Source organism: Rhamphochromis sp. 'chilingali' (assembly GCF_963969265.1).
Source record: "Rhamphochromis sp. 'chilingali' genome assembly, chromosome: 1".
NCBI classification, from domain to species: domain Eukaryota; kingdom Metazoa; phylum Chordata; class Actinopteri; order Cichliformes; family Cichlidae; genus Rhamphochromis; species Rhamphochromis sp. 'chilingali'.
In genome coordinates, this window is record NC_137929.1 from 52,553,626 (window position 1) to 52,570,090 (window position 16,465).

The 16,465-nt window shown below is 41.4% G+C and overlaps 1 protein-coding gene across 1 annotated transcript in view; it reads right to left on the reverse strand.

The window, feature by feature from the left end:
• LOC308400246 (CD276 antigen homolog) overlaps positions 1 to 16,465 on the reverse strand; it is a gene marked incomplete at its 3' end in the record, with an annotated part of 28,301 nt that overhangs the window by 1,001 nt on the left and 10,835 nt on the right. Inside the window, exons 2-10 of the mRNA XM_080887821.1 lie at positions 12,765 to 12,858; positions 12,113 to 12,454; positions 11,684 to 11,977; positions 11,454 to 11,579; positions 11,272 to 11,366; positions 8,463 to 8,549; positions 6,268 to 6,342; positions 5,848 to 5,946; positions 4,826 to 4,900 (exon numbers count right to left, since the gene is read on the reverse strand). Coding sequence (XP_080743947.1) covers positions 4,826 to 4,900; positions 5,848 to 5,946; positions 6,268 to 6,342; positions 8,463 to 8,549; positions 11,272 to 11,366; positions 11,454 to 11,579; positions 11,684 to 11,977; positions 12,113 to 12,454; positions 12,765 to 12,852 — 1,281 coding nt within the window. The 5' untranslated portion in view covers positions 12,853 to 12,858. The remainder of the gene's footprint in view (positions 1 to 4,825; positions 4,901 to 5,847; positions 5,947 to 6,267; positions 6,343 to 8,462; positions 8,550 to 11,271; positions 11,367 to 11,453; positions 11,580 to 11,683; positions 11,978 to 12,112; positions 12,455 to 12,764; positions 12,859 to 16,465) is intronic.

Here is a 16,465-nt window from a genome sequence, read left to right on the forward strand (position 1 = left end):
TGCAACAATCCTGAATGTCAAGAAGACCAAGAACTTGATCATCAACTTCAGGACAAAACAGTCCAGTCATTCACCACTAATCACTGACAACAGAGCTGTGGAGGTAGTCAGCAGGGTCAACTTTCTGGGGGTACAGATAACTAAGAAGTGAGACTGGTCACCAAACACATCAGCAATGGTTAAACAGTCTCAGCAGTGTCTGAGCTTCCTGCTTCCTTCCAGGACTTCTCTTCCATCCATCCAGGAAGTCGAGCACAGATGCTGTCTCAGCAGAGTCCATAACATCATCAGAGACTCCGCCCACCCCCACCATGCACTGTTCTACCTGCTGCCCTCTGGAAAGAGGTTTAGCAGCATCAGGACCAGGACAGCCAGATGTTACAATAGTTTCATTCTCCAGCCATCAGCACACCAACCACCCACCCTGACTGCCTCCCCCCTCCCCTCTGTCCCCCATGACTCTATATTTACAGCAGTGTCATTTCATGGCTGAAATGATGATTGTACACTTTTCCGCTGTTCAATATATTAAAGGTCCTGCACAGCTTTTCTTTGCCAATAAAAATATTTCATAATCCTGATAACATTTATTTTCCTATATTGTTACACGTTTATCCAAGACTCATTTTTATATTTGTCATGGTCCGGGTGTGTGCCAGTGTGTCTCCCTCCGAGCCGGCGTCTCCACCCCTGGGAGGGGCCTCAGTGTTTTTGCTGATCGCTCACACCTGTGGGTAATTTAGCCGGGGACTTATAAGGCCAGCGTACTCAATCTCTCTTCGCCAGATTCTCTGCTAACATCAGTCAGTGCAGGCCACCACCATGATTCCCTATGTATTTTTGTGAATCACCTTGCCTCACTGTATGTTTGTTTTTTGTGCGCCTCTCTCTTAGCTACACCTACCTGCCTCCCTGCCAGGAGTTTTTTTTGGATTACACACCCGGACTACTCACCCCTCTACGTCATCTCCGACCACCTGTGGCAAGTACGCAGTACGAAGGAGGATTCTGAACCAACAACATATTCATATGTCTCCTTATCCGTATCTGAACATCTGCACTCTGTTACAGTGACCCCGACCTTTTCCTGGATCTAATGAGACTCGCTTTCCAGTCCAATCCCCGGAATAGCTGTCCTCTCTGACCCGGACCAGATTGTGACTTAGATTCAGTGGTGGAATGTCGTACTTGTCTAAACTCACCTTTGTTCATGAATATTTGTGGAGTCATTAAATATCATTTCTCAAAATCTACTTACGTGCTGTTCGGCGTCCTGCATTTGAGTCCTGTCACTCGTCTAAAACGGTCTCGGCCGTAACAGTAGAATCTGGCCAGCAGTTATGGACTCAGCGGACGCAGCCATTCAGAGGCAGGAGGCGATATTAGGAAGTCATGAACAATCTATACAGTTCCTGTTAGCCCAGCAGCAGACTCTTAGGGATGGTCAAAGTAAAATACTGGAGTCTCTCCAGGCTCTACAAGCGGGTATTTCTACTGCTGCTGGTTCCGCCTCGGGCTCCGCGGGCCAAGACTTCGGTACACCAGCTCCTCTGCCACAGTCTGTTGCCTTTGCATCTCCACCTACATCGGTTTTTCGTGATGCCACGTCCCCGGAGCCCGAACCCTTTTCAGGGGATCCAGGGAGTTGTGGCGGTTTTCTGCTTCAGGTCGACCTTGTTTTCGGTCGTTCTCCGCGCTCATTTGTTGCGGATTCTGATAAGATATCTTATTTGGTGGGTAAACTGCGTAACCGTGCGCTTAAGTGGGCGGAGGCGTATCTATCGAAGAATCCTTTGTTAACCTGTTCTTATGAGGTGTTTTTGGGGGAATTCCAGAAAACGTTTGCGCATCCCATTTCTGAGGGTAGTTCTGCGCAGAGGCTGCTGGATCTTCGTCAGGGCCGTCAGAGGGTTGCCGATTTTTTTTGATTGATTTTCGTACTGCCGCCGCCGAAACCGGTTGGCCTGACGACGCTCTGCGTGGGGTATTTTTTTTCGGGCATTGAATGAGGGTATGAAAGACCAGCTTGCCTCCCGTGATGAGCCTAAATCTTTTGAGGAGCTGGCGTCCCTCTCCCTTCGCATTGACAACAGGTTGCGTGACAGGGAGAGGGACAGGAACTACAAATCCCAGCGCCGTTTACCGCGCTCGTTTCCGGGTACGTCATCGTCGCCGCCTCTGACTGCGGACTCGCATGAGTTTGTCGCCTCGGCTGACGTCACTGATCCGGAGCCGATGCAGATTGGCCGGTCACGGTTGACACCGGAGGAGAGGGAGCGGCGGCGTCGGGCACATGCCTGTTTTTACTGTGGCTCGTTGGATCACTTGATTGCTGCATGCCCGAAGGAGGGAAAAGGCGTCGCCCGCCGGTAGAGTCGGGGATACGGGTGGGCGGTTCGAACTCTGGTCAGAAACCCCGTTTTCAACTCCCTGTCACCTTGGAGATGCTACAGATCACTCATTCGTGCACAGCCTTGTTAGATTCCGGTTCAGAACAGAATTTAATCAGTCTCGCTCTCGCTGAACGATTAGGCGTTCCGCTCGTGCACCTTGAGCCGCCCATTCCAGTTAGAGCGATTAATAACCAGGTTTTCACTAAGATTTCTTTTCACACTGGTCCAGTGTCACTGTGCACTTCGGGAAATCATAGGGAGAGACTCACCTTTTTTGTCCTCGATTCACCTGATACTCCTCTCACTTTGGCTGTGTTTGCACAATCCGCACTTGGATTGGGAGGGGCAAAGGGTTATCAGCTGGAGCCCTTTTTGCCACTCCAATTGTCTGACTTCCGCCCGTTTTCCCGGCCCGGGGGAGGCTTCGGGGACTGATGCATATGTCCCCGATCTCTCCGGGGTGCCACCGGAGTATCATGATTTGCGGGAAGTATTCAGTAAGATCAAAGCGCAATCCCTACCGCCCCATCGTCCTTATGACTGTGCGATTGATTTGCTCCCCGGGGCGCCCTTGCCCGTGAGCCGATTGTATAGTATCTCTATGCCAGAACGCGCTGCGATGGAGGAGTATATTTAGGGATTCACTAGCGGCTGGGATAATCCGTCCGTCTTCATCCCCCGTGGCAGCTGTTTTTTTTTTTTTGTTTTGTTTTGTTTTTTTTTGTGGACAAAAAGGATGGGTCTCTTCAACAGTGTATTGATTTCAGGGGCTTGAATGACGTCACTATTAAAAAGAAGTATCCCTTGCCACTCATTAGCTCCGCTGTTGAATCCCTGCAGGGTGCCACGGTGTTCACTAAGTTAGATCTTCGCAATGCTTATCATTTGGTGCGAATCCGTCAGGGAGACGAGTGGAAGACCGCGTTTAACACCCCCTAGGCCATTTTGAGTATCTCGTCATGCCTTTCGGTTTAACGAATGCTCCAGCGGTGTTTCAGGCCCTTATTAACGATGTCCTACGGGATTTCCTCGACCGGTTTGTGTTCGTCTATTTAGATGACATTCTTATTTTTTCTAAGACTCTGGCTGAGCATCGTTCGCATGTCCGAGCTGTCCTTCAACGCCTCTTGGAAAACAGACTGTATGCCTGAGCTTATTCAACTCCTCTCGTCTGTCTTTAGTTGTCACGGCAACTCAGAGAACATTAATGTAACAGACAAAAGTACACAGTTTACCTCTGAAGCATTTGACCCATTCCTCCATAATACAGGCAACTCTCACAGCAGAACATCTGTCTACTACCCAGCTGCAAAATGGAGCAATTGAACGGTTTCTTCGTGACCTCTGCACCTGCATCCAGACAGCAATCCAGCCGTCACAGCCATGGAAGGAGACTGTGCTGGACTGGCTTCAAGTTTACTGTATAACACTGCATGCGACCACTTCCCTCTCCCTATGAACACCTTCATGGCAGAAAGATGGGTAATAAACTGGACATACTCCCTTTGCCTTCTACTGTAAGAAATATCAGCTGAAGAGGCAACATTACACTGATGCTAAGCGTCATGAATGGAAGCCTGCTTTTCTACCAGGAGAGAGAGTGAGGATGAGGAAACCACATCATTCTGTTAAAGGACCCCAGATTTACTCCTCCTGACCTGGTAGCACGCAACTTAAGTTTTTAAGTTAGATAAATAAATAAATGAAGCAAGTATGTGTGACAACAACACACACTGTCTCTGTACATTTTCGATAAACAACAACACCCTGCAATAAAAGACAGTCTTCACCCTGATGAGAAAACACTGAATCTCAGTATCACTAATGTCTGTAAAACTCTGAGGAGAGTGAATGTATGAAAGGCAGTGTGCTGAGCAGCTAGCACACGTCCTTACAGACATCTTTAACACCTCGCTGCAGCAGAATGTTGTTCCATCATGTTTCAAATCTGTCCCCATCACATGTTTTGTTGACACCTGCCCTCTGCATTAACTCCCTTAATAATGAAGTCCTTGTAGAGTCCCTTCCACGTCAGTCTTCGTACTGGCCAAACGGCTCCACAGAGCGATGTCCTCTGCTCTTCACCTGAGCTTTACGAGAACAGTCACGTATGAATGCTGTTTGTTGGTTGATCATCCCCCAGAAGCTGTTGAGAAAACTGACCCCTCCCACCACAAGTATCAACACCCTCATGTGTATCGGGCTGCTGGTCTTCCTCACTGACAGAACTCACTCAGGCTACGTCCACACTAATGCTTTTTTGTTTGAAAAAGCATCTTTTTCTCTCCGTTTCGGCCTCCCATCCACACTGAGACGGCGTTGTCTCAGGAAAAACGCAGCATTTTGAAAACCCTCTCGAAACCTTCCTCCATCATCTCCACTTTATCCCCCCCACCACCACCACCATTCTTCTGAGCGATGCTTTCACTGACCTTTGATTCCAGTGTAGGAAATGTTTGCATCAGCCTCTGAATGATTTCATCCAGCTCCGTCTCAGATTTGGACATCTGTCAGAAAGAAAGACAGACAGATGTTGATGTTTCAGCACTTTGTTGATAAAGTGACAAAATTGATGAAGCTTCACACTGTGAGCAACATGTTTAAACACACAAAAACTAAAATAACTTCATTTCTTAGACATTTTATTTAAATACGACTACTGCTCTTTGCGGCTCCTCTGTTCCAGCTTATGACCTTCAACCACACAAGTCTCGTATACTCTAAAGTCTGAAAGCACATTTATTTTTGTTACTGTCTGTTTAAGGTTTGTAGAATAATAATGAACTTAAACAAAATCACAGCTTTAACAAGGATACAGTATCTTTAATGAAATGAACCTGAGCAATATTCTCACTCTTGTCTTTGTCTCTTCACACACAGTTAATCACATCAAATGCAACAATAAACAGAAGTTTTAAATCTCACTTCACTTACTGCTATTTGATCAGGTGTGTGATAACGTCAATATTTAATATAGAAGCTCAAATTTCAACAACATAAAATGCTGTCAGTTTAGAAGATAAAATTAACATAAGAACATATAAATATTCAGCTCTGGCAGACTGCTACATATCAAATTTGATGACACATTGATTTTAGGACAGACTTTTTTCTTCTTTGCTGTGGAGCATTTTTTACAGTGTGTCATCATGTTTTTGCCATATCCACAAAATCTCGGTTAAAGGAAGATGACTGTGTTCATTTACTGAGATCCACAGTTTGTATATCATAAATTCTTTTTCTCATATTTTAGACATTTAGATTTAGATTAGTTTATTTATACAGTTGAGTGTGATAGTGAGTAAATACTGATGTTTACAATTATGTTCAATATGTATTTGTTGTGCCTGAAAATGAACAAATAAATGAATGAATGAATGAAATGAATGAATTATACTTTTCACAAAGAGAGTTGAATCAGCAAAATCACAATGTTTATAACTGAAAGACAAACCTCTGGATTTTTGTCCTCCAGCTGGTTCTTCAGTTTCTCTGATGCTTCTTTCACCTGCTGGAGCTGATCGATGATTTCAGTATTCTTCTCTAACTGCAGCTGAAATGTTACATGAAGAAAGAACTGAAGGAAAAAACGTTCATGCTTCAGACACAATAATGAAACACAACACAATGAGTCACATTAAAGCTGTATGATGTAAATTTAAGGGAGCTGATGTTAACAACATTAAGTGTTGTGGGATGATGTCAACAATCTTGCAGTGGTAGGATTTCAAAGTTGTGTTTGGTTAATGACACAGAAACTGCTGCTGGACAAAACTGCAGGAATATAAGTGCACAGGTCTGTGATCATTGGGAGGATGACAGCATCACAGGTGTCCATGTTTACCTCTGTGTGCTGAGAGATGCTTTCACTGACCTCTGAGTCCAGTGTAAGAAATGTCTGCATCCGCTTCTGAATGAATTCAGCCTTCTCTAACTTAGAGTTGATCATCTGTGAGAAAGAAAGACAGACAGATGTTGATGTTTCTGCAGCGCTTTGTTGATAAAAGTGCCAAAATTACTGAAGCTTCACACTGTGAGCAACATGTTTCCAACAATTGTGTCCCCTTACACAGTCTGATTGGTGTGTTTTTTATTGTACTATTATTATTGTATTATTATTATTGTATTATTATTATTACATTGTAGCCACAGCCACCCTGGGGCGCATTGACAGAGTTTGATGTGCTGCGCTGCTGCTCCAGAGGGAGAGAAAGTACTTCCAGGTCAGTTTTTTGTTATTCCCTCATCCTGTAAGCTGTGTTCCTGTTTGCAATCCTTCACGGTGATGCTCCGAATGTTAAGTTAATGTCTGAACGTAAGTTACCTTTAATTTGTTGAGTTGCAAACTCAAGTTTTGCCGCGGCTTTGACTTTCTACCGAGTCATAGCGGCGCAATTTCACGTGGTGATTAAAGGCTTGTGCCGCCAACTGCTGCCATAGTGTAGTACTTCCATTCAGCCACACGATGGCGCCATTAATGATGGTTATAGCCGGTGAATGTCTATGTTTGTAGTATGACATCACCACTGTGTTTAATCTGAGTTCTCTGTATATTTGAACCAAGTAATGTAATATTTACATAATTTGAGTTTTTATATATTATGTCAGGGACATTATATGCATAGATGGATGTGTAACTTTATAGTTTGAGTTTATATTAGTTGAACCACTGTTGCTGTAATATATTTGGTCTAACAATAACTTATTATTTACTACAGACTATTGGCTACACTGAGCTTTGAGGTGACAATAAACCAGCTGACTGTGACAGTTCAGCAATGTGGAAGCCTCGTGTCCTCTTTCCTGTGTTCTGACCGACACACCCTCTTGTTAGCTGCTGAACCTAAAATAACTAGCCCTGACCTATTACTCCTCAATAAAGACAGAGACAGACAACCATCACATCTATGAGCAATTTAGAATCATCTGCTAACCTAACACCACTAACATGTCTTTGGACTGTGGTGGGAATCTGGAGAGAACCCGTGCAGACACGGGGAGAACACGCAAATCCAGTCAAGATGGGGGATTTGAACCCAAGACCTGCTTGCTTCTTGGAAATGGTGTTAACCACCATGCCACAGTACAATGTTTCAGTGTAGGCCTTAGATAACGGACAGTCTGGACTAGTCATTAAACAGCACTGGTTGAACAGTCTCAGCAGTGTCGGCGCTTTGCATTATGGATGAGGAGAGCACAACTTTCTCCTCCATCTCCACTTTCTACTGAGGCAGCATCAAAGTGTGCTGAGCAGCTGTGTCTGCATCTGGTTTTACAGCTTCAGGGCCTCAGAGAGGAGATCACTGCAGAGAAGATCACCAGGACTTCTCCTCCATCCATCCAGGATGTCGAGCACAGATGCTGTCTCAGCAGAGTCCATAACATCATCAGAGACTCCGCCCACCCCCATCATGCACTGTGCTACCTGCTGCCCTCTGGAAAGAGGTTTAGCAGCATCAGGACCAGGACAGCCAGATGTTACAATAGTTTCATTCTCCAACCATCAGCACACCAACCACCCACCCTGAATGCCTCCCCCATCCCCTCTGTCCCCCATGACTCTATATTTACAGCAGTGTCATTTCATGGCTGAACGATGATTGTACACTTTTCTGCTGCTTTTGTTGCTGTTCAATATATTTAAGATCCTGCGCAGCTTTCCCTTATTAATTTCCTTACTAATAAACTAAAATATTTCTTATTTTTTATTCTCACATGGATCTTTCTTGCATTTTATGCCTTTAGACATTAATTTTATTTATTTATTTTTATATTTGATGATGAGTAAATGCACTAGAATTTCATTCTGATGTGCACTAACTGTTCCGAATGACAATAAACTGGCGATTTCATTTAATTCTGACACATTTCTGCAAGCCAGTCCTTTCTTTGAATTTCAACGTGGATTATAAGTTTGTTTAATATGTAGAAACAGTTACTTTTTTAGACATTTGTTACAAAATAAACAAAATAATCTCCTTCATAACTTTACAATACAGAGATAAAGAGACATTTAATAGGGACACACTCACACACATGACAAATATATACCAAATAACAAATACAAACCTCTTCTTTAATGTCCTGCAGATTCTTTTCAGCTTCCTCCCTCCTCTTTTGTTCCTCCTGAAGTTTCGACGGCCAAGTTATTGGCCACTAAGAGATGGCAGACAAACAAAGTACAAATACTTTGTTACTGTACTTCAGTATAATTTTTCAGTATCTTTACTTGAGTATTTTTCTGAGATCCTTTTAGTTGTACTCACATTTTTAAATAAATATCTGTACTTTTGACTAATTATATTTTCAGAACAGGCTTGTTACTTTTTTTTTTTACGCACTGCTGAGGAGTCATTATTTTACATCACTGTGAGCCTTCAAATATCAAACTGATTTGAGCCAGGAGATGTCGCATAAAAAGAGATGACATGTGCCAAAGTCAGAGGTTAAAGTGGACCCCTAGTGTGGCATCTCTTCATCTGAGCATCTGCTTTTTCCTTGCCACACATTGACCTACTTTGATGGGATTCAGTAAGAAACTTAGTTATATTTGTGCTGTGATTTGCTTGTAGCGGCCGTTATGTTGTAAAACAGCGCTGATGGCAGCAGCTGGTTGCACAACTTGGTACACTCGGCCAGAGGAGGAAAAATCAGTTTGTGTTGGTCCCGTGACTCAGAGTTGCTCTCCTCCACACAGTGCTCATTTATAAAGTGCTTTAAAAACCCAAACGTTTGAGTGCAGCTAGACAAAAAACAAACAGCACAAATGTAGTCAAATAAACTGATTTTTAGTTTTACTGTAGTTATTTTCCTCTCAGTTCTCGATTCTCTCACTAGTTAGCTAATGTTAGAGAATTGTGGATCAATATGATTGTCATTGTGTAAGATGATTACATCTTTAGGATGAATACTGACTTCTGTTTCCTACACAGACACACACACACCACTGATCACATCACATGCTCATAGAGACACACACATCAGATGTTCTCTGTTGCAGACACACATGACACATGTGTGTGTACAGAATATCTCTACTTTTGTCACCTCTGGTGCCATTATTAGGATGAAGATTTGTGTCAGTGTGTGGGATTGTCCTCCTAAGGTTTTTCTTGTTAAATGGTGATTATGGGTAAGTGCATGTCACGGACTGCCGGGGCAGACCGTGTGGAGTGAGTAGAGGACCCAAGAGCAGACAGAGGTGAGGACACAAAACTGGATTTCGAACGAAAAGCGAGCCTTTATTGTGGCTGAGGACAAGGAGTGCAAACAAGGCAAAAGCGTAGTGACAAAACTAAACTATAACTAAACTGGGAAAGTGATACCAGGATAAACTATGAAGACACAGGAAACCATAACTATGACTACAAGGACTGGCTGTGACAACATGGAGGGTGGGAACACAGACGACGCGACACAGACTGTATGAAACACAGAGACTAAATACACATGAGGGATGATCAGGGGAAGTGGCCACACATGGGAGCACAGCTGACACACATGAACCTAATGACAGGACAGGAGAAGTGAAACTGAATACACTGACAATGAATACAGACTTACAAAGTAAAACAGGAAACATGGAGATTAGACATGACAAGAACTAAACATAACCACGCAGACATGACACATGAACCAGGCGGACTTAGTACAGGGGGAGATGACATAAACAACTAAGGAACAAAACTAAACTGCAATCTGGAAATTAACTAGGTGAACTAAGCTAGGTGCAAATGAATACAAAAGATACATGAAACTCAAATACTGGGTCGCTCGACCCAGGACCATGACACCGCATTTTGGGGTTTGTTATGGAGTAATACAAAACTAATATAACACATAGTGTAATGGATTACTTACTGCGGGTAATAAATAATGTAACACATTAGTTTAAAGTGTAATGTGAATTACAAAATGAGCGCAACACTGATTAAAGCTACAGTTAATAAATATGAGATAAAACGCAATCATGAGGTAGTGTCAATGGAAAATTGTACTGAGTAGTCAGTATAAGCTTTTAGTGATATAAGTTTATTGATGATAGAATACTGCATGATGGCCTTTTCCTTGTTTAGAACTGATTGTTCTTTTGATTGCTCAGAACTGATTGTTCTTTATGAAACGTGTTCTGATATTTGTATCTGAATCTTTCCACAGCGATAGTAAGAAGTTGAACAAGCAGTTCTGACCTCGCACACACACACACACATGCTCATGTCACTGAACGAATGTATTCATTTCGCTTGTATAAATAAAGAACGCAGACGGTGACAGAGCGCAAGTCTGTGAGTGTCTCTTACGTGTAGGAGCGCTCTGTCACTTGTCCTCGCGAGTAAAGACAACTGCAGTGTTTGTGTTTTCTAACTCAAGTGTCTCAGCTGAAGAACTGCGGGGTGACTTTAAGAAATCCCCTGTGAGGTAGAAAAACTTGTTTTTCATTGCTGGGTTGTATTTTTAAATCAATATGTTTCTTTTATGTATGAGCACACCTACTGTCTCTGTTGGTGATGTGTGAAGTCCAGGAAAAGCTTGATTATATAAAATAATTTCATCAGTAGCAACATTTTTACCAAAACAGAGACTGGTGTGACATTACTGAAGTAGTAATCTAATAATGATGAATGAAATCACACTGATGTTTTCACATTGTTTCTGCTTCATTCCTTTAACATCAATAGAGAGTTCTTTCTACTCAACCTTAGTAAATGCCCATAATGCACATGATGTCTGTGTGGTAACCGTGTGCAGTTTTTTTTTCTTTTTTCTGTTAAGCATTATTTCAGATAGTTTTATTTTGAAATTAGGATTAATATTCCATTTCATTTCTGAAAAACAATGAACATCTTGATATTTAATTTGTTTGTGTTTATCTACTCACGCATGAAGTCTTATTCTTAGTTTTGGGAGAAGAGCCTCTCAGAGGAACTTCAGCACCTCCCACATCAGTCTGATCCTCTGGGCTTCTGTTGTTCTCTTTTTGAAATTAAAAATAAATGAGAAGGAATGAAAATGAAAACATTGATTTATAGTAGAGGTAGGAAAAATTTATCAGTGACTTACTGTGTTTCTTCATTCTACATAAAAGGACAGCAGCTGATGAAATTAACAGCATGATGCAAAGAGCCAAACAAACAGCCAAACCGATGATGACAGAGGGAGAACTGGATGGGACCTCAAAGAAATCCTCTGAAATGGTAAAAAAAACAAAAAAAAAAACAAACAAACTAGAAATCTGGACTTCATATGTTCAAAAAGTGTTTCTATCATGAATGCAATAATATAATTTGAACCTGGAACATGTCTGTGTGTCTCTCTGTTCTGGCTGATTTTCTTCTGTTGGACTCTGCAGGTGATGTTGTTGCTGTGTCTCTTCTCCACAGTCACTCTGCTGCTGACAGTATAGAGGTCATCAGGACCTCTGAGGGTCTCTGTAGGTCCAGCAGAGAGGAGGTTTCCCTCACCGTCCAACCACAGCAGCTCAGGCTCTGGATACCATCCTGCAGACTCACACTGTAACACCACTCCTCCTCTGTTTTTGTCAATCCCTGATAAACTGATGACAGGTGAGGTGGCAGCATCTGATGCTGAGCAAAGAGTTTACAAAAGATGTTAGTGGGTGAAAAAACTCCTAATATGGACAGTAATTCACAATCATTAAATTATTAATATTACAAAATTCTGATGCATTTAGCGTGTTCTCTTTTCTGAAGTCTACTTACCAACCACAAGCTTAACAAAAGATTTTTTCTCCATTAAAGGAATGCTGCATTCATATGTTCCTTCATCAGAGAGTTTTACTCTGGAGAGTTTCAGTGAAATGTTTCCACGCTTCAGTTCATTGATGAACAGTGATGTTCTTCCCCTGTATGAAGGATTTCTTGTATTCACCAGATCCTGACCGGATCGCCACACATGGACAAATCTTGGGTTCAAGTCAGATCTTGTCCACTCCAATATCTCAGCTGTCACATCCTCTGCAGGCTCCACGTGACACGGTAAAATAACATCATCATCAACTAATGCAACTACTGGTTGATGTGGACCAACCACCTGAGACTCCACTATAGACAGGAGGAAAAACAAAGAACGAAAGAAAGAAAGAAAGATAGATGTGTTTTTTCATTTCTGCAGCAGGTGTGAATGTATATATATATAGTTAAAGATGACACTCAGAGCATTATTTTTCTTTCTCGTTTTAAAAACTTTGATGAAGAAACCTGTTTCACTAAATAATTAAATAAACACTTGCGGGCAGGCAACAAATCATAAAAATCAAACTATTAACTACTGTTTGTACCAAATGTAACATATTTACTATTTTATTTATATGCACTGTAATAAAAAATATTACGCATGTAACATCAAACTTACCTCGATTTAAGTGTATTAGAAGATGGAAAATGAAAATACTGAAGACTTTGGCTGGAGAAAGGGAGAGTCCATCTTTCTGTGGAAGCATCCTTCTCTGAAAATACATCAAAATAAATACAAGTGTGGCCACAAGAGGTCATTAAAATAACTTATTCAAGACTAAAAACATATTTTACATGTTACATGTTTTAATATGTCAAGTACTGTCATGAGGCCTTCAACATGCACTTAGCACTATAACTTTCCATTAACTCCAGAGTTAAGGCACCAGACATTTTGTTACTGATTAAAGTGAACACATTACTTCACATTACTTCACATTAGTGCTAAATTGCAGCCTGGAGAATAACTTTTGGTCAGTGTCATCTTTAGCTTTGAGATGAACTCTGTCTGCTGCTGATTGTTTTGATTGTGTAATGGGCCTCAAAGAAAGCTTAGCTATCAGATAATAAGGTTTCATAAATAGGTACTGTATTGATCCACAAGGGAAATTGGTTTGTTACACCAGCAGGATAAAGAATAAAAATAGTGCAATCTGCAATAAACAACAAATAAATACAAAGTGATCGGATCAAAATCTGTGTTTATAGATTACAAGTTCAGAGTTGGATAACCATATCTGATGTTTGCACATGTTCTCCTTTATTTCAAAAGATATCCATAATAAAAGTATTTTAAATTTTATTATTTATTGTTTTCCATCTCATAATTTTCAGCACATGGACAAAAGCTGGCCTCACCATAAAATCCATAAAATGGCCGTTTATGAAAAGTTGGAATCACAGCTGGTAAACTTCAGCCAACAGAGACAGTTTGCTGTGAGTGTAGACTGCAAATTGACTTTTTAGCTGCTTGACTGTGCACAGCTGCTGTAAATCAGTCAAATATAAAATATTTACAATGTTTTAATGCCTTCAGTTTTCTTTACACAAACAGAAGAAAAAATACTTGGAAGAATGACTCTGCACAGACCTCTACAGTATACTTTCACTTTCAAAACTTTCTTTTCTGCTTTCAAATGAAATATTTTAAACCTGTGTCATTCGTTTGTAAAATGTTTAATTACATTTACACGGATTTATTTATGTCAGTGAAATAAATTATACTATAATCAGACTTTATAACTAGACATCAGAAAAGCACGTAGAACTTAAAAATAGACAATTTGAAAGAGACTTACTCGTGGAAAGTTGTGTGAGCCTACAAGGGTGACGTTTGAAAATCATTAACCTGCTGGCCTTAACTTTATTAACTCCAGATCCCTCATATATGCTCAGAGTTATGCAAAAAATAAACCGTGTTAATCAAAGTGTAATGCTCGAAAAATCCATTTAACATCCATTGTTGATCCTGGTTAGTTGTACAGTGTGTCAAATGGTGAACTTTGAGCCTGTATAAAATAATCAAGATGAAACCATATCCGTCTTTGCAGTGTTCAAAAAGGGGAAAGCATTCACATGGTAGGTGTTATCTCAGCTATCATAATGAAGGTGGCAGTAGAGGACTAAATGCACACTGATCAGATACTCAGGTTTACCAATGACCAAATGAATCTTTCTGAAGCTTGTATTGAAAAACGGTTCATTACTGAAAGCTTTTCTAAACAGTCCTCTTTGGTGACATCTGTTGACCAAAAATTTGAAGAGCAGCTTGCGTCTACAACTTGAAATAACTGCTTCTTTGTGATTGCCCACTCTACAGAGCTGAGTTGCCAGCTTCTGTTTAATTCCATGTGACATTTTTGTGAACTATCAGGGTACTGTTGTGGTGTTTTGAACATGTATTTTTAGGGGTGAAAAAATACATGCTGTGTTTATTTGATTAATAAATGATTTTGATAAATAAATATGTTTAAACATGTGCCGTGCTGTGTTCCCACTTTGCTTGTGACTTTTTTTTCTTTTTTGTTAATCGATATTAAAATAAAATACATTGTATTGTATATTATTATATATAGTCTTATAATAGGTTGGGAGTATGCTTGCGCTGTGAGGTCTTTGCCTCTGATCATGTAATTAACCATGCTAATTAACAGGTTTGTTTATATATACAAAGCGCACCTGAATATTAGCCGCACAAGCTAAAATCAGGGGAAAATCCTGTTTTGTACATACATTAGCCGCACCTGAGTAAAAGCCGCAGGTGTTTCAATGTTGACTTATCATATGTAAGAGAATATGCACAAACGGAATTGTCAGGAAAGAGATGGCTGTTTGGAGACACACCCCTTTTATTAATATTTTGAAAAACAAGTTATGGGTACATATTTGCATATTTGTAGTGCTACTTTGAAGTTTTTTTTCGTGCTACTTGTACAGCACTATGTTGCCTGGCGGATGGACATGTGACCAACATACCACTCTTGAACCCCGATACTGTGTGTCTGATCACATGCCCTTCCGCCAGGCAACGTAGTGCCGTACAACAGCGGAACAAACAAAACAAATCGTCTTAGGATATGACAAAAATCATGAACAATCCATAGAAAAGCCGCACCTGACTAAAAGCTGCAGGGTTCAAAGCTTGTGCAAAAAGTAGCGGCTTATAGTCCGACAACTACAGTAATAAAACTCATATGTGTAGTGTATTTTTATGTTTGTTTTAGACCTGTCTTGCATACAGTGCCCTGCAATGATATTCAAGGGATATGCTACTTGTAATCAACTCTTCACATTTGTAAACCTCATTTCAGTTGGGTACATACTATGTTACCTTCAACAGCAACTTAAATAGTTGGATGACCTATTGCAGTGTCTAAGAGTAATTCTGAATCACAGATTTTAATATACTGTATGTTTGGACCATAAGGCGCACAGGATTATGAGGCGCGCTGTCGATGGATGGCTTTCAACGATCATTAAACATGACTGAGCCGATTATTAGCCCCTCCCTCATTTATCCGCGACACCTTAAAGGCTGGTCCGTGAAAATATTGTCGGGCATAAACCGGTCCGTGGCGCAAAAAAGGTTGGAGACCGCTGATTAAGAGGATCGAAGGAAGCTCGGAAAGCTAAGCAGAAGTTATTTGGAGAGGAGAGAGTGACTGCCATTGGTTGAAAATGTAGTATCAGGTAAATGTTAAGTGGTAGGAACGTTTCTGCTGGGTTGTTGTTGTAGGGGGGGATGGAAAAATAATAAAGGACACTCATGGAGTAATGGCGCGTCTCGTGTGTCTGTGAGTTATGCCTCCAGTCAAATAACATCCATAACCTCAAATAACGGAACATGGTGTCAGAAGACAATTGGAAACGTTAGTTGGGCATAAGTGAAAGGTTTCGGCGTCGGTGCCAGGTTAAAGGTCGGCCATAGAGGAGCTGCGCGAAAAGAGACGTGGCGTCATGAGTCAGTTTCAAGTCACCCCGCCGGAGAAGTTCACTTTTAGGTCCGACGACTGGACCAAATGGATAAAGCGTTTTGACAGATTTCGCATCGCGTCTGGATTGGAGACGCAAGCGGACGAAAATCAAGTGAACGCCCTTATCTACACTATGGGCGAGGAGGCAGAGGACATATTGGTATCCCTGCACCTGACTCCCGAAGAGGCGAGCGATTATGAGACCGTTAAAAGGAGGTTGGATGCTCACTTCGTAGCCCGAAGAAACATCATATTTGAGCGAGCGAAGTTTAACCAGCGCCAACAAGAGACGGGTGAGTCAGTTGACAACTTCCATACTGCACTGCATTGTCTGGCAGAACATTGT